Raw genomic sequence first — 23,488 nt, 5'->3', positions numbered from 1 at the left:
AAGTGTTTTTATTATTTAAATTAAAGTATTCAATCATGGATAAAAATACACATCAAATGTATGTAGTCTACAGAGGGAGACAGCTTGAATCAAAGCTGTACTTACTTTTGCGCCAGTGGGTAACAACGAATCGGCGCTGAAGAAAAACATTGTTTACTGATCTCAAACTAGATCATTACAGGGCGTCCTAACTGCAGGCGAGCATCCGATGCGACACAGTGTCACACGAAATCTGTTAAATGTGCATTCTGTTACGTCATGTAAACAAACCACGTACCTATCAGCTATGCACCCCTAAATAGATGGATGAATTTGCAAAGATAGCCTATCTTCCAGTGTTTGTGCTTTTTAAACAGAATATGCACATTTAGGTGTTTCTCTATTGGAAATGACATACAAAATAGCCATCAGCAAGTTTCGCCAACAGAAATGTTCAGCTCCCTGATGATCTCTCTAGCCAGCTTTAGGTTTTTGCAGTAAAAGGAGACAGTAGATAGTATACAGTAGGTAACTCCTAATCTTAACTTTTGTATAGCTTCTGTTTATAGGGAAGTTCTGCAAAAATGGTTCGCGTCAAATTGAATTGCCCCAACTTTGTATCCGTACGTAATAGTTTTGATGTTCACACAGGAAAGTATAGAGTAGTATGGAGACACAGTGTTTAAGCTCAAATTAGTTCATTGCAGCGGAATACAGTCTGTCTGACAGAATAAGGTGTTAGTCCGGAAAGAATATGTGTGCAGCATCGGCAGCAAAAGCCCTCAGCGTTAATGTTACACAACTGTGTTGTATGTAGAAGGAAAAGAAAGGGAAAAAAGCGATTAAAATAAACGTCTCGACACTCTCACCAGCGGGTATGTTACTATGATATGATATGATATTGTTTCTGAATATTGCTTTACCCACAAACACTAATGACTCAAATCATTATACATAAATTAAACAACAATAGCCAGGCTTCGGTGTTTGCAGCCCAGTAGAGCACAGTCAGCATTCACACGCGTGTTTCTTCTAATAAAGAAATGATTCAGCTCATCCAGGATATTGTAAACAGCATATTCTGGATAAAGAATTCTTAACTCCACAGCAGGCAGGCTCTTAAATTAATACAGACCAAGCACTGAACGCTTGTTAAACTTTATCTGTAAAACTTACTGTCCCTGCTGACCACTGTATTCTCCAAGCAAAACAATGGCTCTGTATCAAACAGGCTTTTGATTAACTGCCTGTAACTCTGGCTCGGCAAAAAGTGCCTCTGCACCGGCTGGATGAGTGAGCACGCTTTACTGAATCAGCTTTTAATTAATGCCTTTTAATTGAATGTGTGGCATTATAGCCGAAAACGGCCCGGATGTAGCACAGTATTCCCAGGAAAACTGCACATTCTGGGCTGCCGGAGATTATTCTGCAGCGGTTGAAGTTCGAAGAGAGAGGGAGACGTGGAAAGACTGAGAGGGGCATTAGTGAGAGTGATGGGAGCAGCGGAGGAAGTGACGTCCCGATGCTTTGTGTTTGTCGATGGCGAGCTAGATGAAAGACGCCAGAGAGCCGGAGTGGCTCCATCACAGACACTTCAGCAAGAGACAGTTCGCGATGCTCTCTCCTGGATGGCAAGATGGTAGATGGTGTGGAGGAATAATAAGAGTTTATCTGGAGCTTTGTTCTCCACTCTGTTTAGTCTGCATCAACGTATTTTTCTCAATTTCCTCCTCTTTTTACAGCCCCCACCACTCCTCCTCGTCCTCCTCCACCTCCCTCTGTCTGTCTGTATTATGTGCTGTTTCCACTGTGGTTATAACTCTGCTAACAGATGCTGGCCTCTGGGCGATGCAGCATCTCTCCATATCGGTTTCTCTCCGCTCGCACTGTCAGACATACACATTCGCTCTCAAACGCTTCCCCTCTATCACAGCGCTCGCTCGCTCGCAATCCCTCATTTTTGGAAAACAGCGCCATGCGAGGACGGAGACTTGGCACGTTTCATCTTTTTCATGTGATTAGGAGCACCCAGGGAGATGCTCTCCTGCTAAATCTCTCCATTTCCTGTAGGCTTTTCGCCGCAGACACAGAGTAATATTCAATGTACTGTACAATGCACATTCTAACAGCCAAATCTCCAAATTGTGAAACACAAAAGGACAAGGAGGCTGCGAGCAATCAGCGATGAGAAATGTGGGGGCCGGCATCCATTCTATTATTTATTTCACCATTCCTACATTCTTATGCGCTGAGTACAAATTACTTTGTAAGAGGATTTTTTAATGGAATGAGGTGGCACGGGGACAAGATTGAGTAGTATATGGAAAAATGATGACAGGAGGATGGAGCAGAGAGAGGAGGAGCAGAGCAGAATCGAACCGCTCGCTGTGTGCAGATGCTAAATAAAACAACAAAACAGGACAACCACACACGCGAGCGGGACAAAGGATAAAGTAGCACAGTGCGGCTCAGCGCTGCACAAAAGAGGCCAGCGCAGGACTGAGCAGGATCTTCTACAGGAAAAAGATCAACAGCACTGTCAAACCAACTTTATTTTAACATTACTACAGAGACTCAATCTCTTGTCTCAAACTATCGCTGCGTCTCTCGCCGGGCCTGTCGGTTATTTGCTGCTGGAGCTCGCTGCCTCCCCATTACCTCGATGCTCGGCCCACGTTGTGTCAAGGTTGTGTCAATATCACGTCGAATACACCCACTCAATCGCGCGCTGACATATAGCATTTCGCTGAGCTTGAAACCCTTTGACAAGACAAAGAAAGTGAAGAGGAGTGAATGGAGGGAGGCTGAGGGAAAGACGGAGATGAAAAGGAGTGGAAGGTACCGGGAGATAGAGCGGGACAGCGGAGAAGGAAAGGCAGAGACGAGGGATGAGAGAGCTAGTTGGCGCAGCGTCGCCTGTCAGCTAGCTTAGCGCTTGGGAAAAAGCTCAACAGAGTTTTTTTTGTTTCGCACTTGGCCGGGTTTATCGCCATGTGTAATGGCTATAAGGGACTGAGGGAAGCAACGGTGGAGGCTGGCTCGGCTCCTCTTCCACTCCTGGAACTCGGTGAATAGGCTGATGCCGGCTTGGAGCTAGCCAAGAGCTATTATGGGTCTATTTAATCCAAATCAATAAACTTTAAAGTGCTCACTGATACAAATGAAGATTGGAATTGTCAAATTGTATTGCAGTGAAGACCTCCCAGCAGGCACAAGTCAGATCAGTAATATTAGGGGAGTATTATGGAGTGATGCCTTTGGTGAAGGCTTTGATGATGTTCTCCCTAATTCAGTAATTTAGCAGGAACGGGTCTGCCGCATTCCACTTGGAGAATAGGTGATAAATCCATGACATTTGAGAATTACCATAATCATGTATTAGAGAGATATGGCGACAAACACTGTATTTGCCCTGTAAGCGAGGGTAGTTGGACGGATGAAGAGGTGGTGGTACAGTGTTTGATGGGGGAGGCTTTAAAGCAGGATGCAGCTATGGACACATGCCCGGCTTCTTTAATCACCTCTTAGTAGTCACCCTCTTTCATCCCTTGCTGCCATCTCAAAACTTGAACGAATGAAGTTTCCCAATTTACCCGCTGCAGCCCTCCGCTGCTGGAAATTACTGTAAGGTTTGGAACATGACCAAAGAGATTCGCTAATAAGACCATGTGCCATTTATTTGAAGGTTTTATTCTAAAAGGCAGTGCACCTATAATTCTGTCTTTTATTCCAGAAGAGCATAGTACAGTGTGAATGAAAACGCTATTGCCCTGTTCTCAAGAAATTAAATATGTTTTGATGAGTTTATCAAATCTATAAAATGCCTCCACAATAGGCTCCTCAAGTGCTCATTGACCATGTGGGTCCACTCAGCGTTTCAGGCTCAGCAACGGGAATCGTAAGGTGCCTTTACGTAAATCCTCATTGGAGCAGCTGTTTCTGTTCAGGGGATCAACACATGGAATTCCGTACCTGCAGAACTCAAACTGGATCGTGCAGTCATGAGTGATCTGGTGCTGTTTAGTGAACTGTCTTTGTGCATCTGTTGTTGAGTTTTATGGATTTAAAAGACCCTTCTGGGGACAGACGCTGCAAATTAGCTCAGGCTATAATTGCTGTGGTGTGTGGCATCAGTTAACACTTCATACTTTTCCCTATACAAATAAACCGTAAATTGAATAAATACATTTTAAAATATTGTTCTACACTGTACATATTGAACACATCGTTAAAGTTTGCTTCTGCTCTGCATTACGTCTGATTTGTGTTTAGTGGTTTTATTTTAGAAAACAGTGAACTGCAGCACCGGCTGCCTGCTTTTTAAATTGATATTTGCCACTCTGCCTCCTGGAAATGACTTTTTTATTCTTCTAATTTGTCGCACATCTCTAGAGAGAAACACAGTGTTGCCTGGATTATGTTGTGTTTTTATCAGCATATTGACGATACGTTTAGAATCAAAGTGTCTGCCAAGTTTCTTATTCACTCATGTGTGAACCATTCACATGATGTCTGTGTGATAGTAGTAGCAGAAGCAGCACTTCCGTCACTCAGCAATTAAAATTCCTTTAAAATATGAAATAATTAGTCATATTTAAACTTCTAGGGGAGAGTGTTGATATTTGATGATGTCTGAATGCCTCAATTATGTAAATGAATTTGTCTTTAACTGCGATCTACGATTCTAGTGGCTGAAATAATCAAAGTCAACAGTGTAAAAATAATTCTATGTGATGTCATCAAAGTAAAGCAATTACACACATTTCTTGGACCTATAAAATCAGCAGTGGCAGCTGAAATGAGTGCAAGAACGGTAACTTAATCAACGCTTATTAATGCGTAAAGAAAATCATTTCGAACACGCTCGATGCCTTACTCAAACACGCTGACGATAGGCAGCGATGTAGTGGAGTGATTTTGTCATACAGAATATATAAAAATAGTTGATCTGGTAGGAATGTTCTTGGCAGGTATATTTATTTACTCTGCACTAAAAAAAGTTAATTTTGGATCACCACAGGAGACGGGCACAATCAAGTGGGACTGCAGGTGGAAAACTTCCATCATATTCCAAGTTGATTTTAAACTCTAAGATGGTGATGTTTGCCAGCGGCCATTTTAGCTCAGTTCCATGGATACAGGGAAAATGTGGGTGTGGCGGATCTAAGTTGCAGAAACCAATCGGAGCTGAAGGTCTGACAGCTTTGTAGCAGAAGCAGAATTTGCAACTCCGCCATCAGATTAACTGTCAGGACAGGCAAGACGAGATAAATGGCTGCTGATAATCCATATCCCCCCTGGGGGGACATGGAGCACAAACGGAAAGAAATGTTTGATTACAGATGAACGACTTCATGCCACGTTCCCATCTACAGTTACACACACACCCCGTGGAGAAGCGAAGCCGGGCTCTTGGCAGCGATGTGTATGGCGGATCCCAGAGATCACAGCTCAAACTGCAGGCCTGCTGAGGAAACACACGCTCTCGTACTGCACTGTGTTACATGTCGAGCGAAGATGCTTTGTTGAGTTACAAAACTTCCACTCACTTTGACTAGCCGCTGCTTTCCCAGGGTGTGTTGTCTCTTTCTCGCTTTGTGTTTGTGTGTTTCCACCTGGCTTGTATTGTGTCTGTCGGAGCAGCATTCCAATTAAGGAAGTATTGTTATATATGAGATGGAGAGCGGTGGGTAGTGGCAGAGCTGCCAGCATTACTTAATGGGAACGCTGGTGTCTGAATGGAGACGACAGCGGAGACTTTCTGCAACCAATTTATTGTTTCTCTGCTCCTCCTCCTTCTGGAAATCACACGCTCACAAATAGAAAAGAAGACATAGCATCCACAAGGTAATATACGCTACAGCTCCATATACCAAATAGTGTCCCGCCTGTCTACTGTGTGGTCTTCTGTAATTTAAGAAAAAGAAAAGGTGCTTAAACCCTTAAGCGTTAACTAAACATGAGCCATCAATCAAAACAAACTAAGGTACAACCATGAAAATGTGCAGATCGCTGAATTTAGTTTGTCTTTGTATCAATCTGTGTATCTGGAATTGTGTAGTTTGTAGTTTTTTCATTTTCTTGTCAAAATGTGCCAGAAATAGACTTAATTGCCTAATTTCAATCAGAAGTCCCCTAGTGAAAACAGTAGAATTTCTTTACATCTACATGAAAACCACACTGGTTTTACTATTGCTCCAAACACAATCCAGTTTATTCATTCGAAAGATCCCTGCACTCCCCTGAAATGTTCAAGGTAACAAATGTAAAAGGTAACTCGCAATTTTACACATTTAAGTGTGTTCACAGGTCTTTGAGATTGGCACTGCATCTGTGAAGAATTTAGTATAAAGCCTTTTGTGGAACCTGCATGTAATCTGATAAATTGCCTTCAGTGATGTCAATCAGTGGCTAAATTGCATTGTGGGTAATGTAGGTGCCAGGTTTTTTTAAAAGGAAAAAGAGTGCGTGGAATAGAATAAGGGTATGTAGATTACATTCGAAGCTGAGCCACAAAAACCTTTATACTACCTTTTTTCATACATGCAGAAGTGTGCCCCAAGACCAGGAAACACACTTTAATATGGAAAATTGGTGAAATTACCCTTTAAACAGATATTAATGAGAGCAGACACCTCCCAGGATTTGCTGGTGAGCTCACAACTATGATCACTGATGACGTTGGATAACAAATAGATGAAAGATGAGTTCTCTAATAGTTACTGGCATCATATCCACACATTTCTGTGTGATTTTACCTGAAAATGAAGAATGACTGAGGAGGTTATTTTTACATTGAGATGATGCAGTGTTTTAAAGCGAAACTGCGAGTTCTCAAGTTTGGCATATGACTTATTGCTCTAGCCATTAGGGGGACCAATACAAAACATATGTATGCACATTTGATTAAAATAAAACAACTTGGGAGTTTAGGGTTCACTCCAAAGCAGAAGCAAAGAAAAGGTAAGCAGTTTCAGTATAGACAAAAACTTAAACATCCTCGCATTGGCATGTTTATAACTCTTTTGTGCAAGTCCTGTATGCATGTCGAAATGTGTTTGAGGATGTAATGTGCTTGAGTGTGTGTGTGTCTGTTTGCAAAGACCCCTATAGTACATCTCTATAAGTGGGGTGCCCCTGAATCGCAGTCTGTATCAATGAGGCTTCACAGCGACACACACTTGCGCTCATTCAGTCCCAATTAGACCCCAGACACCCTGTGAAACCAGGGCTGGAACGGCAGCCCCAGTAATGGCCAGATCGTTACAGGAGGGAGGGCAGAGAGGCCGAGAGGGAGAGAGAAGGAGGGAGGTGGATTGGGGATAATGAGAGGTTACATGAGGACAGATGAGGAGGGCGAAGAGGAGGACCGCTGGAACATGGCTGGTTACACTTTATTCAGAGACTGTACACAAATGTGCGAGAACTAAGGCAAAGAAATGCTTGTTGGTTCTCTAGACATGCATGATCGCTTGAGAGCCTTTCATTGACAGTCATTCCTTACACTGTAGTAATCATCTGCAGCATAGGCACTGTATAAAAATCCATTTTGCTGCTCTCTATTGGTGATTCAAGTAATTTAACTCAATAGTGTGAAACTGAGTTCATGAATTTTTCTACCACTAAATATATAGAGAAAGAAACTAACTTCTTAACTCCCATTCCTCACTGCTATACTTCTTACTCAAACTACTGTAGATCCGAATACTCTTGTTAAATATTAAACACATGCTCAAACCTAATTCAGTTATTGTGGATGTAGAGCTGTGAAGATATCCTCAGTTAAAAGTATTTTCTCTATAGATTCTTGTGAGGGGGGAAAAGGTAGAGGGAAATATTTTATACACACACCTACAGGCCAGTGAACTCATGATCCAATACTGTAATGATAGTGAATATAATAATGATAGCACGATACAGCAATTCTAATATTCCTGATGTATCGTCTATGATACATCATGATGTCTGTGTAACTGAAAAACAACCCTAAAAGGTCTACAGCAGAAATGATGTATTTAACACTGCATTATGGTGTCAGTTTCCCAGAATTTGACAACTGAGATGAAACATTGTACAAAAAGGTTTGTCTTGAGGGTCGTCCACACCAAGAATGATAACTATAACAATCAGTATAAATAGATTGTTTTAAAAAATCCTCCCAACTCAACTGAATGGTAGAGTTTACTCTACTATACTATAATGACAACCATAGTAGGGAACAATATCTTTGGGATCACTTTCAGAGCCATTTGATGAACAGTATACACTGACAGCCAATCAACATCATGTTAGCTGAAGTCTTTACTGATGTCCCCTTTGACGATCAGCAGGATAATTGATGTTTGATTCATAAGAAAACGCTCTCCGTCTGTAACTCTTCGTTTTAGCTCCTGTCTCTTTAAGGCCCTTCCAAAATACCCAGTCTGCTCTGATTGGTCAGCTCACACATGCCTGAGCCAGGACCGGTTACTCTCTGGCGAATCAAATTGTTAGGGGAACCTGTTAAGAGTGCTTGTTGCAAAATTGTAACAAATGTACCGGTTGTACCAGTAGTAACTTTTGATTATTGTGCTGATTTTTTTTGAGAAATTGTCGGGTTCAGTGTTTAAACCAGTCAAACAAACGCAGAGTCAAGCATGAAGAAAGTGGAGATAAAGAAAAGTAAAAGGAAAGGAAGGAAGAGGAGAGGTCAACTGAGGTCCAAAAGGCTTAAGGCTGAAAGAAAAGGATGTGGAAAACGGAAGAGAAGAAGACGGTCATGGGGGGAAAGAGAGAGGCGGCGGTGGGAAAACAAGGACAATGTCTGTGTTTGTGTCGTCTTTGTCACTGTGGCATTTTGGAGGACAGAGGGGCTTTGTGTGTCTGGATGTGTGTGTGCGTGTATTCGCTTCCCCATCCACTCAATTTGTGGAATTGATCCGCTCCCTAATAGTGAGCAAAACAAAAAGTCAGCCTAATCCAACCATTATTTATAGAACTGATGGGAGAGCAGAGAGGCCGAGAGAGATAATTTAACAGTAGAAGTGCAACAAAATCCTATGACAGAGAGATGAGAAGCAGATAGAGGAAGACAAATAGGGAGAGAAGCGAGAGAAGAAAAAGAAAGGAAGACTACTCAGTGCAATTGGGATAAAAACAAGTAGCTTGAACACGCTGGGCTCGGAGCCGAGGTATGAGAGAGGTTACAAATAGACTCGCAGCGAGAGGCAAGCCAGTGGCAGATTAAGACGGAGGGAGAAAAGAGCGAGAGATGAAAAGAAAAGGGGCTATCACAGAGAAAATGGAGATCAGAAAACAAACAAGTGGAGAGGATGACAGAGGATGAGAGAGGCCAGGGCGGCGGCGACCGCTGGAGGACGAGCATCGAAGAGCGAAAGATCAAGAATTCGCGATAGATGAAGAGCAACAGGAAGCGAGATAGGAAGAGGAGAGAGCACTTGCTGGTGGCAGGAGTGGGAGGCAGAGAGGTGGTGAGAGTGGAGAAAAAAAAAAAAAAAACGATAGATGGACAGCGAGAGAAAATTACAGAGGAGTGATTTTGGAGACGTTATTGAGTCTAATAAGAGCATGTTGTTGTAAGACAGGCCAGGGCGGATATTCCCGGCGGTCCTACTCGTCTTTTTTTTTTTCCCTCGGCCTGCTTCTTTTCACCTCGCCCACACTTAATCTGCTGAGGAAAAGGAGAAGCGTCGCTGTCTGATTTGAGGAACGGGAAGTAGACGGAGGAGTTGTTGAAATACAAAGGAGTAAAGGGTGCAGATGTCTCGGCACGTCGCATCAACTGCACTAATAAGTAGCTCGCTATATCTAATGTCTTGACAGAGAGCAAGTTTGTCTCTTTTTAGTGGGTTTTGACTGCTTTTCTCAGTTTTGAAATGCACTTTCCTGCCATTAAACCGAGCCAAAATTCAGTTCAGCCAACACTTTAAGTATATAGTTAGCCGAGATAATTGCTATAGCGTACCGCATAGACACTGTAGACACATGTGATACCTTTGAGCAGGAGCTGTTTGTTTTATTTTCAGGCTGGATGGGTTGCTGGTCTGAAGCATATTGAGCTGCGAGGTGGGTGTTTGCTGTTTGCTGTCACAGGCGGTGGAGTTGGTGTAGACAGAGTACAAACAGAACAGCAGCTAGGATCATCCAAACTCCATGCCGGTCCCCACAGCCCCAGTGTTATAAGCTCAGGCAGACAGAGAGAACAGAGGCAACAAGGAGGAGCACTTGGTGTGTGCTGACTGTGTGTGTTTCCTCGGTTTGTGCAAAGGCCAGTGTGGAGGTGGAGGTGGTGGAGGTGTTGGAGCTTTTAGCTTCGATTTATTGGTTTAATTCCATATAAATCACACTTTTTGTGTAAAAACGCAAGTACTGGCACACAAAAGCCCTTGGTATTGCTTTGATTCAGCCCCTTGATCAACGACACAGAACAGTTTGTTAAGTAGTGACAAAATGTAATGTATGGTTGGTGTGACAGCTGTGCACTTTGTACGACCAACATCCACCCCGACTTGCAGCTTCAGCATGATTCAAAAATAAAGGCCCTTAGTAGAGTGTATACCTCCACCAAGTCCCCTTTGAGCCCTGTATCACTCTAAATGTTAAACCACCCATAACTGCTGAACCATAAATAAAGCCACCACCACATCTGTAACAGCCGACCGCTATGACAACAAAACAATGCAGATGGAATCATATTCTTCATTTAGCTGTGGACGAGCTGCAGGTTTCTATCCCAATTTGTTACCTTGTAGCAACTGAAAAAACACTCCTCTCTATGAAAACTCATGTAAAATCGCTAATTCGTTTTTTTATTAGAATCCAAATTGTACTCACTCATAGATGCCAGCCATCCATGCATTACTCCCTGAGAAATTAACAAAAATGTCCAATAACGCCCTATCTCACAATGTCAAAGAAAGTGAGAATAGAATTCCTGGATCCTTACCTAAAGTTAATTGGGTCTTTTCTGGACCGAGACCTAGCCTTCCTCCTAGTTTAGTGGAAATCCGTTGTGTAGTTTTTGTATAATCCTGCTGACAAACCAAACACCCAACCAACAAACGGACACGGGCGAAAACATAACCTCCTTGGCGGAGTCAAGAAGTGTCACTGCATAAGAATCATGTAGATTTCTTGACAATCTCACAAACTACAGGACACTATGTTCTGGTCACACATAACTGTCAGCACCATCAACAAAAATACGTTTAAGCCTTTATTCCATGTATAACTATCCAATAAGCTGCACCGCATGTACTACATATATATGTCCCATGGATATCTACTATCACACACACTGGGCAAAGCTTCTCTGTCAGTGCATGTATCTATTCCCCTTAATATGATTATCCCATAAACCCCTGACAGGCAGACAGGCACATACCATATGTCCATGCACAAAATGGAAAGCAGTGGACCGATGCATTCAGCGGTACATCAGACGCTAATAATGTGTCACAGCAGGTGTTTGTAGGGTTTAGATATTGTTAACAATAGACTTGCTTGATCCAAAAAGCTTAAAGATGTAATAATCTTTTACAAGGCAATATAATTGTTAATTATCTTCATATAATTATGCACACTTTGATCAGGTTGTTAAGAGGCTCGCGGTACAGTGGGACTTGCACTCAAGAGCCAGCTGCCAAGCAGGTATACCTTCCAAGGCAAGGTGTGTTGGGTTTGATTTTCGGACAGGGTATTTTGTTAATGCAATACTGTCTAGCAGCAGGTCTTGAGTGTCAGAGCATTCTGTCAGCACTTGAATGCACCGTCCAAGAAGAGATTTTAAATCAGTACCTGGTGTCAGCTACATTTCTCTGCTACAGTAATGTAAGTTTGACAAAAATTATAAATAGAAGTGACATGGTAAGCAAGTTTAACACGCTGGTTGATTTTCTTTCTGTATTGATGTTCGATGGAACATATCTGCTGGGACGTTACAAGAGGAAATCATCCATCAGTCTGTGTGTTAATGAGCAAAAGCAAGCAAAACACACACTTATTGTAATTTATTCTTTCCACAAATGTAATATGATTCCTTTTAAAGTCATGCCTTATTGAAATGTCCTGACTTCCCATGAAAAACGTCTCTACTCGTGTCCACAGCTGGTTCTCAGAAGTATTATAATACCAGTGCATGGTCACACACACATGTCCCAGATGCAATCAGCGTGGCCTTTGCCTTGATCCATTGTGCTCTAACGATTAAGCCTTAGCCCTGTTCGGTGGCCTATAGGCCAGCTCTGCTGCTCTGCATCTCATCACATCCCATTCATCACCCCGTGTCTGCATCCACCTCCAGCCCTCTATCACATCAGCCCGCTATTGACCTCCTACTGACTCTCTCTCTCACACACACACACACACACACACACACACACACACACTAATTTGAGATAGACAGCCACATAGTTAGATGACTGAACAGTTTGTGAGTGTTTTTGTGTCTGAATGCAGTTCACTTCAGGTTGCTCACGACTCACTCAAGTCCTGTTTTCGCAATATAAGATCTTTGGTGCCAACTTTATTTTTAAATTCAGATCAGTCACTTTAAACTGGCACCCATACAGTGTTGATCAATCAATAATATTTGACAGATGATCTAAATATATATTTTTTTAAACAAATGAAGCTTTTTAAGATTTTGCTTCCGATTAAGGAGCAAATGCGATTTATATGGACAGTTTTAGCCGGGTATTGATCTTAAACTTTCAAGTTGTTTAATTATGGCTACAACTAACAATCACTTTCATTATTGATTCATCTGCTGATTATCCTCACAATTGTCAAACAATTGCTGACAGTTTCCCAGAGCCCAAGGTGATGTCTTGATACTGCTTCTTTTGTCAGTCCAAAAGCCAAAGACTCTTCGTTCACTGTCAGAAATGACAAAGAGAAGTAGCTAATCCTCACAGTTAAGAAGCTTGAACCAGCAAATGTTTGACATTATTGCTTGAAAAATTATTAATCGATTATTTTAAATCTTACATTATATTTTGATCCACTAATCAATTAGTCAATTAATCGTTGCAGCTCTATCTTCAATACATGTTTTCTTAATGATGATGATGTGTTCCTCATTCCATATATATTCATTGTCCAAGTATATCCACACATTTCTTACACAGCTTGACTTGCACATTGAAGATAAGCTGCTTGTAATAATTCCAATCCATCATGACTAAAAATACAGGACTCAGAAATACAACAAAATATCCACCAATGTGTTCCTTCCATTACACTGTTACAATATTTTCACCACTCTCTAACCTTTCTGTTAATTGGACCACTAGTACAAAGAGCCGCTGTGTATTTGCACACAGATGACAGTTCATCATTTGCTGTGAGCAATTTCCCTGTTATTACAGCTTGGAACCTCAGCGTGAAAGGTCAATATTTATCTCCACCTCACACCCATATGTGCTTGTGCACACACACACTCGCTGACCTCTCCATACTAATGAAAGTGAAAATAGAAATAGTGGAAAAAGTTGAGCCTATATGGTGGGGAAATGAAAATGCAAATTTGGAGAATGTATAAAATTCTGCATGCTGCGTTATTCCCTTTTGAGTTGTCGTTTTAACCCGACATGATTCAATATCTTTTTAATTATGGCTCTCTGTGAGGAGAGGGCCCTTCGCTTCCATCTCTCCATGCTCAGTTTAACGTATGGCAAGATGATATCTCGGCAGGCTCCTGCGCTCTCTCCTCTGTTTAGGAGTAATATATGCTTCTTAAACACCGTGTCCTCACACATCTCTCCGCTGTTATCGCCCCCAGGAAAAACCCACTCAGACCGGATGTGGCTGAGGTTAATCCTCGATTTACCCTCAGCTGTTAATAACAAATCAGCGAGAAAAATATAAATGTACAATGTGAGGCCTAAGTTCATAGCAGTCGTTTCTCTCCCTCTCGGCTGGATCTGTCAATGATTGCTGACAGCACACATCAATTCTCGTAAAATCAACACCCAGCGGTGACACCCAGTGCGTGGACCACGCATCATCCCTGTGACTAATCAGTCAGCAGATAACAGGGTGGAGACGATGGAGCCCGCCTCTCATTGGGAAACCGGAGGGTGGCGTCTCTGAGGGCAACCGGTGGGCGGTGTGCTAAACTGGAACACTCGACACAAGTTTAGGCCTAATCGTCTCATTGTCTCCGTTCTGCTTGAAAGGATCAGCATCCACGCTAAGCTCCTCAGGGTACCAGCCCTCCGCTGCTCTCTGCCATCTTGCTTTGTTTTTGTTGTTGTTTGCTGAGCAGAGCCAATGTTTTGATTGGTATTGTTCACTTATTTAATTTTGTTCACCTTTTCAATTTCGGTTTTTGGTTAGTCATTGTTTCCCCCGTGTCTTAAGTGTTTTGTGTTGTCATTGAGGTCTTGTTATTGTTCTGATAAATGAACAGAGCCTGACAGTTATTTAATATTCCTTGTCAGCAGTAATTCACATCTTTCTACTTAAAAAATGGTGTAATGCCACAATAGAAAAAAAACATGTAAAAGGCTTTTTTTTATTGAAGCAGCAGCAGCTGTGATGGTCAGTGGCACTCACTTCACACTTTAACACTGAAAATACAACTCTGGTACAGCAGTGGGAGCCATTAGTGACCAACAGTTAATGCCTTACCATTTATCTGTTTGAATTCACATTTAATTACAGTTTCATTTAAAAAAAAGAAAGAAAGATTCCAAACGTCCGCTGAACTTCTGCTTCAAGGTAGAGACTGATGAGCAGCAGCTACAGATATCAGATCTGATGATGAGACTTCTTCAAATCAATACATGAGACAAACAGAAATTTCCATCAGGCTTCCACATTATTTTCCACAGTTTCAGGTTTGACTGGTGCTCTTTGATTACGTCTCTAGTTGTATCCTCTTCATCTCCAGAGGTTTCATGACACTGTCAGCTTTTAATCTCCATGAACCAAAATTAGTTAAGATTTGTGTGACATTTGGTTGGACACCTGTCTAGTAACAGTCTCTTGTGAACATCCAACTATTTGAATCCCACAAAATAATGGCGGGCTCTGCTGCTACTAATGAAAGCTACTATACTGTATATAAGTAGGTAAATGTAAAGATATTGAAGGCCTATTGCAGAACAATGTCTACTAGACCTGTTAATGGTATACAAACATCAGTTTAATGTCAAACCTTCAGACTCCATATAAGGGTGTGAGACGCCACTGTTTAAATGACTTTTCATACTATTAGCAATCTGTTCATCTTTAACATAGCGCTAGAGTGAGTAAGAGAGTGTTAAGAGGTCGAATGCTTTAGTTCAATGTTAATGTCCGATGTTTTGTATGTAAAAAGTTAGTCTAAAAGTTAGTTTTCACAGCCAGATACATGTAGTGAGTATAGTGAGGTAGTGTAGTGAGGAGTATACAATAATATGTCTTATTATTTGTAGAGGAGGAGAAGCAGATGGACATAAAATGGAATCCTCACGTCAGTAAAATACTTTGAAATTGCACATAGGTCACAAGTACTGAAGTAAATGATACTTTCCATCACTGCTATTCCTTTAGTAAGACATGTTAACTATAGTGCAACACAATACAATGCATGCCCAGGCTTGTCACCATCTGTCAATAATCTAGCATAGGATGTCCAGGATTTGTTGTGGCTTTGCATGAGCAGTATATTCTGGAATCTGTCCCAAACCGCCTCCATGGCACAGCACATGGTGTAGGGGACGTCAGGTTGTCATGTACGGCACCTGTTCTGTTTGTATGAAATGTTGTGGATGAAAAGTAAATAGTAGAAATGTTATGCACACCGCAGTTTTTCCCCCGTAGAACTGACGATCTGATTCATTTTAAAGCACTCTGCTGCTTTACGTGTACATGTTTTGAGGAGATAAATGATGGAGCCCTACAGGTCTGCTGGTGCGTTTTGTAGTTCATCCCACATGGGGATCACATGTGACTCCCGAGGCTGTGTACCAAACCACCCGTCCATCTGTGGGCAGTGCATGCTAAACTTTCGTCGCGGTGGAAACACAACAAAGCCAGAGGCAGAGAGAGAGACAGAGAGCCTGAGACAGGAGGAGCGAGAGAGAGAAAGCCTGTAGCCCCCAAGGGCCTCGGTCCTGTCTGTCACTGTGCCAGAACGATTCGCCCTGTAACTGATCCATGGACACAGAGTCTACAGGTCAACTGTGACAGCCTGCTTGGCGTGTGTTTGTCTCTTATGTGGGTGTGGGTGGGTGCATCAGTGCATCTGCATTCTGTCTCCCATGATGCCAGTGGCTGTCAGTCTTCATCTCCCGATGCCGAATGCAGAGCTGCGTGCATGGGAAGTGCGCATGCTGTCATTTGCCACTAATGAAATGAGATTCAGGTAGAGACGTGGCGAAGGGCATCACGGGGTTAGAGATGCACAAGAGCGATATGTTGCCGCAGCAACAGTCAATGAGACTTTGTCCACGTGAGAGTGGGTCATGTAGGGAGAGTGAGAGACTCAGTGAGAGAGTGAGAGAGGGAGAGGGAGGAGAGGCAGAAACAAGTGGAAGTGAAGCAGTTGCCATAGCGACTCTCCATTGCAGCTGCCTGTAAATTTCTCTCTCCCCAGCGTGAGTGTGTGTGCCTGACTGATGCACTGACTTCAGCGTCATGGTTGTGTATTAAGTATCCAGTGCATGTGTGTGTGATACGCTGGTGTTAAAGGGCGTGTGTGCTGTGTGAGAAATGTGATGCATGATTCAGCAGGTACTTCACACACACGCACACACACACACACACACACACACATATTCATATCTGTATGTATGTGTGTGTATATATATATATATATATATATATATACACATACATATGTGTGTATATATATATATATATATGTATATATACACATACATATGTGTATATATATATATACAGTGTATACAACCTCCATCTCTCTTCCCTTCTAACAGATGCTGTAGTGGTTATTTATGTGGTTGTTCTGCACTACTGCACTACTGCTCCCTCATATCCCCAAGCCTACGCACACACACACCAACACGCACACACACATGCACAGAAGCCAACAGGGGCTGTCACTGTGCCACAGTTCTAAGTCTTGTGTGCCATATGCTACCGTAGGTTCCTGGCAGGCAGGAGTATCGCTGCTCCCAGTCAGCTGGGAGACTGGTTCAAAGGCCAACGAGGGCCCATCAGGGACCATCCTCCCTGCGCACAGCGCTGTAGTAGCAGGCGTGCGATGAAGCATCTCATGGCTGACTTTGACTGCATGCAGTTTGAAATGATCTGCGTGCATTTTTAACAGACTGACAGAATTTATCATCATAGTTTTAATGAGTGACAGTTCACTTACTGAAGACTCTGACCCCCCCCCCCAAAAAAAATCTACAATTACAGGGTATTTGATAAGATATTCAGTGTAATTTACCACTAATAGAAGATAGTCTTCAATTTGAACTGTATTCACTTACAAAGTTCTTGCTTAGTGGATTTACAGAACAAACTCTAAACTGAAACTTATGTCATGTGTTCCAGTAATAGAAATGCCATTTTCATATGGAGCTTCTCACTTATCTTCTTATTTATTGTTTTACCTTAAGGTGGATCCACTAACAATTTGTGCCTGAGCTAAAATGATAGCATGCAAGAAAGCTGTGTTTTGTGGAAATTCCCCACAGGGGAATTGACCTAGAAACAGGTTGATATAGCTGTCCCGGCAGCTCAGGGCGAGCTGCAATTTGCATTTATGGGAGTTCCAAGTTCCAAGGTGCAAAATAAAATGAGGAAATTATGGAAATTCACAGCAGACATGATATATTAAGAGCTAGTGGCCTTTTATTATCGGTTGATTGTGCACAGAATGGTCTCCAGACATCCGCTTTACTCCTTGCAGACTTGGCTTTAATATGGCTCCTCATGTCAAACTGGGGCTTTTTTTATCTGTGAATTGCACTTGTGGTGCCCGGTGTGTTTACTGTGTTGTCCCAGAGCACCATTTTATACACTGTTAAAACACCTCTCCCTCGCAACAGAGTGCTCTTTGGGTTGAGCTTTGACACCAGCACGATGAGCTCTCGCAGCAAAATGAGCCGCTGTGCACAGTTTTGTCGTCACATTTGCACGGTCTCAGTTTGAACTTACTATCTGTACCCGCCCTCGTTGTCGCGCTTTAATAACCTTACACAGGTGGGATCAACTGCACATGTCGTGGTCAATCTGAGCCTCAGTGTAAAATTAAGACAGTCAGAGGAAGTGATGTACAGGTTAGCTTTAATATGCTACACTAGCCAGGGATTTTTCTTCGAGCATCGTCGCTCTAATCACAAGGAAACATTTGATTAGATTCCTGTACTGGTGTCTCTCGTTGTCGCCTGTCGCCAGAATCATTGCCTGAAATCTAAATTACCTCAAGCTCATTTTTTTTAAGAGCTGACATCCAGCTGCAGGGAACAGTGCAGTCTCAGGCTTTTTTCATCCGGCAGTGCAATTTGCTGTTTGCTCAGTATATTATGATCTTACACAATATGTGATCAAAGAGAATATGAGAGGCGTAAATACAGTTATTGACTTTTCCCCGCTCTCTCCTGTCTGTGTGTGTGTGTGTGTGTGTGTGTGTGTGTGTGTGTAGATATTCGTGACCGCAGGAAGAAGCCGGTGATGCTGTTTATTCACGGAGGCTCCTACATGGAAGGCACCGGAAACATGTTTGATGCCAGCGTCCTGGCCGCCTACGGCAATGTGATCGTGGTGACCATGAACTACCGGCTCGGCGTGCTCGGTAAGTGAGCCGGATGTCTTCTTTATTTATTTTTTTCACGAAATCGCTGCATGCACTCCCCTCGCAGCAAGATAATCATGTTATCTAGAATCATAATAATACATTCAATCTAAGATCTTCTCTCTTTCCGCCCTCCCACCAAACACAAAACAGTCGTTTGTGCACACGTGCCAGTCGATTTCACTCGGCGGACACTCTGATGGATGACATCGACAGAATTCATCAATCTAATGACAACCAGCGCAGGCGTTGATCATGAGAGCTTACTCTCTCATGGATTTCCTTTGTTGATTATTCCAGTCGAAACACTCTGATTGTGTAATTGTTTTGCTTTCATTGAAAGCCAAGGTTTCACAAAAGGACTGATAACTGTCACACACTTAACTCCCCCTACCACCAAAGATGCACTGTACTCATGTCACCAGTACTTTTTTACACACACATATCTGAGTATTGTGTTTGTGGATATGCTTCTATCCTCATTTTATCCCGACGATAATTGAAAATCATTTTTTGTCTGAAGAAGATGAATTACAGATAATTACCGTATACCAAAAGGCACAAAATAAGAAAGATTCAATTTGCTCGGAGAAAAAAACATAAACTCTGTTTTTTTCATTGTTCTAATAATTAGTTTTGCAAGTTTGTGTGAGTAATTACCGATAGTCCTTTCACAGCTTGTCAAAAAAAGTCAATGATCATTAAGATTTAACATATTCTATCAGCACCTTATTATAATACAGTATATACTTTCTATGTTACCAGACATATCAAATCAATACTCACAACCTTACACTTTAAGTAGATTTACAGTCTTGCACTACCTTTGACCTTCTCACCATGTGACCACTGCTCTATTATTTGTCCTCCATTCAGTCTCAAGTTATACTTGGCCAGTAACTCTTATAGAAAAGCCTTTACGGGAGAGAATGCAGAGACGGGAACAAGCATGCAAATCAGATACAGATCTGGCATTTTTACTGACACAGAAATGCACCTCACAATTCCTCATTTTAACTGTGTGCCCTGGCCCGGCGCCTCCAACCTCTAGATGTCTATGTCGCAGCTGTATAATTCATTCCACAAAGAGCAGGGATTGTAAAAAGGAAAATGCCTTTACAGAGTGTTTCAGTCCTGGTTATGATGCACTCTTGAGCTGTTAGCACCACACACAGCACACTGAAAGTGAGGGATTTGGAAGGTGGTAGTGAAGGTGGCTTTACAGGCCGAGTGCAGTAAGTGTAGTGGAACCCTGCTATAGCAAGGTCTGAAAAAAAAAGTATCATCTGTCACCTCAGCTCTCCAGCACGAGCTCGTCATCCTTTTCCCTGAAAATACACTCGACTTCTCCTCTTTGTTACTCACCGCGCTCTGTCTCGCTCCATTGAGACCGAGTAATTTAGCTTGGAGAGGAGGAACATGCCTCTAAGGAGGCAGGTGCTAACTAAAGGAAACTAAGTGCATTAGATATTTCATTAGCCGAAGAGAGAGTGGGCTGCTGGAAGCTGTTGCAGAACCGGCTGCCTCGCTTTGATTTGGTTTGTTTGTTTCTTTTTTTTTTAAAGGACGTTTCTGTGTTGTTTTTCGGAGCACTTACACAGCCTGCACAATGATGACAGATTTTCATTTGCATGTAATTACCTTAAGTGTTTGCTTCTCAATGCATCTTTATTGGGTTCATCAGCATTTTTGCTACAAGTGGTTAACGGAAGGCAATGTAAAACGTGACTACAACCAGAGAACCATGAAGCTGCTGTGAAACCAGTGTGAGACAGGGGTGTGTTTCTTTGCTTTTGCATTCCAGTGTGCTTACTGAGTCTTATTTTTGTTTATGCCAATCATTCCTATCTTTTTAAAAATCCCATTAAAACCATTTTTAAGTTACAGGTATCCAACCTTTGATAGAAGCCTGGCCTACTGGACTTACCGGAGATGGTCAAACATTCACAAGTTATTAACATCGTCTGGGTGTTTTTCTACCTCCTAATGATTGCTTTCAGTGTTCTGGCTAAACTGTTGGCTTGTTTACAACCTGCCAGACCACATGTGTTTCTTGCCTCATCTGGCTTCGTTCCAGCGATGGTGAGTGTTCTCATATATATCTCACAGGAATTACTACAGTGTCATCATGACTGATAGAAATCATGGCAAACAATGAGACCCAAATGGAATAAGGCAGAATCTTCCTTTCATGTGACTTTGTTCTGTTTATTATCAGATCAGTTTATTATCTCATTCATTTGTGACAGATGCTGATTGCCACAAAACAGGCGTCAAAATAAGACACATTTTTATAGCACGACTCATCATACTGTAGACTGTAGACTGCCTTTGTATCAGTCTTTTTATCCCAGCTTGAGCCGAGTATATAGAGTTGTACATGGACAAAAATAATCCTGTTCAGAAGGAATCCAAATAAGTGGATTACCAACAGAAGTTCAGTTTTCAGCGAGGATAAAATGAGTCAGAAGTATAGAAGCTCCTCAAAGTTTTTTTTATTTTTTCACCGAATTTGATTCAACGAAGAGAAGTGAGATAATGGTACCAGATTCTCTGAGATTATTCCTGTCACTGGATGTGCATGAGATAGGACTGGATCTTATTTATCTCCTCTTGTGAATTTGTGAATTTCATCACAGGTCCGCCGGCATCTGTTGCATTTTCTTCTCTCCGCGCCCTATCTGCGACACTCTCATCACTTTCTTTGAGTCAAGGAGAAAGCAAATTGAGAGGGAGACTTTGTCATTTGTATGCAAAGAGAAAGCCGCAGCTATCTCCCAAATATGAGAGCCATCCAGTGCAATTTGGCCGTGATTGGGAGAAATGTGAGTAATCTTTCGCCCCATGCGCCCTATATGATGGATGGCTCTCTCCCCCCGCAGAAGAGAGGCACAGAGAAGCCAGTATGAGGGATAGAAATGTGCGTTTGTGTGTTTAGAGGTGGTGTGCGTCGAGCACGTGTAGCTGCGCGCATTCATGCATATCAATGTCGGCTCTGTGGATACACTGCGAAGGTTCCTACTGTGTTTGTGTTCCTGCTTCAGCAACCTGACATGCTGATTTGGAAGGGCAGCGCAGGAATTATTGATACAGGAGCTAGATGTGGTCATGTGAAATGCAAACTCAACACTGCCTGCCTGCCAAACTGAAATGGTTATCTTTGCATGAGATTATCTGTGTCAGACCCCCTCCTGCTTCTCTTGGAGGTTATAGGTGTAAATTGATTGATCTGCTCTTTTATAGCCTCCGTCAGCAGTGCAGAAGTTACATTTCGTGGTCTTGGTTAACAAATTACTGTGAGGGCTGGAAAGTTTTCCAGCGCCGTATGTTTTCAATTTAGCCGGGTATTTAATAACCCTGATCATATAAATGATTACAGCTGGAGTTAATTTAAATGCACCGCTGCTAATTAAGACTTAAAGCTGGCCCTTTAAAACTGGCCTCGCCCAAACCCTATCTGGAAAGCAACAGATTGCAAAAGAGAGTCTCTGTTGCTTGACTTGAAATCTGGATGTAGAAGCTAATGAACATGTTTCAGAACTGTAATATTGGACTCTTCACACAGGAAGCGAGGCTAGTTATACGGAAATGCTAGTTGAAATAGAGAGGGAGACAGTATTAGAGGAAACCTGAGTGTCTGAAATCAGCTAGCTAACTACAGGACCCTTGTTCAAGCTTCTGTGACACGGAGTATCCCTGCTGTGTGAGTGCTGTTGAGCACATCACAGAGATGAGGTGAGAGGAAATCTCACTTGGATGACAAAATATCCTTGAGACAGTCTGTATTCTAAATGAACCGAGACGCATGACTGGTTGCTGGAAGTGAAGGGAGCCTTGTTTCGTACGACGGTATGATACGACCTTCATATAGACTGTAGAGTGGCTCGGAGTGCAGAGAAATGTATGCACAGCACTGACGAGCGCAGATAGCTTTTTTCACGGTTTTCTTAAGTTTCATCATTTTATACGAATGTTTGAAACCAGTACAACATACAAATTAGTCTGTCTCCCCACCCGCTATCACTACTTTGGCATTCAGGACAACAAAGTCAGCTGCTCCACCATCCCTTCTTACCAAACTCTCCTCCTCTTTTTTCTGCCCAGTGCGTTGCTACTTCTGCTGCCTGTTTAGATCTCATTTCCCCCCGTGGCAGCTTGGCCATCAATGCATCCATTTCAAACCCTTCAGAGCATCCCATTTGGAGAGTTACAACCCCAGCCAGGACAGTTACTTCCTGCCCTTTGATACAAATAGTTCAAAGAAGCATATTTTGAGGGAAGGAATCAGTCTCTCTACTTGCCTCTTTTAAAAAAAAAATATTTCTGCGTCATGCTTTTAATTGTGAAACAGACTAATTTAGGACTCAAAGCGTTGGGGGTTATATTTAATCATCACTGCCAACCTGCTTCTCTTTGCATGCATGCATTGTGCTTATATGAGGGCATATAAGAAAAAAAACCAAAAAGAAACCAAGCACAGAAACACCAGAATGACAGTAATAGAGGTCAGGGAAGAGAAATCAGCCTTCTCAGTCTCTTTTTTCCCCAGCCGGCTGATTGAGAGACGTGATCTTTTCTCTCTCCGTCTCCGCCAAACACCCTTATTTAACAGCCGCCCCTCCGGCCCTGCCAGCGCTACGCAAATGCTAACCACCATGGAATCATTCACACAGCAGAACACGCCTGACTCCATCCATATGCTAATGTGAAAATTTACCTGTCTGCATCCAGACAGGCGAGTTTCTCTGGCAGCGGACA

At 42.4% G+C, this 23,488-nt stretch overlaps 1 protein-coding gene across 3 annotated transcripts in view; it reads left to right on the top strand.

Annotated features, from left to right (window-relative positions):
- nlgn2a (neuroligin 2a) overlaps nucleotides 1-23,488 on the top strand; it is a 191,984-nt gene that overhangs the window by 105,521 nt on the left and 62,975 nt on the right. For all 3 annotated transcript variants that reach the window (XR_014621429.1, XM_084344047.1, XM_084344046.1), the window contains one exon: nucleotides 18,581-18,730. Coding sequence is in view for 2 of the 3 variants with exons in the window: in XM_084344047.1 (XP_084200173.1) it covers nucleotides 18,581-18,730 (150 nt within the window). In the remaining variant the exon portion in view is untranslated. The remainder of the gene's footprint in view (nucleotides 1-18,580; nucleotides 18,731-23,488) is intronic.

This window comes from Pagrus pagrus, assembly GCF_965226575.1.
Source record: "Pagrus pagrus genome assembly, chromosome: 22".
NCBI lineage: Eukaryota > Metazoa > Chordata > Actinopteri > Spariformes > Sparidae > Pagrus > Pagrus pagrus.
The sequence above is the reverse complement of the archived record's forward strand: the minus strand, read 5'-3'. Positions and strand labels throughout refer to the sequence as shown.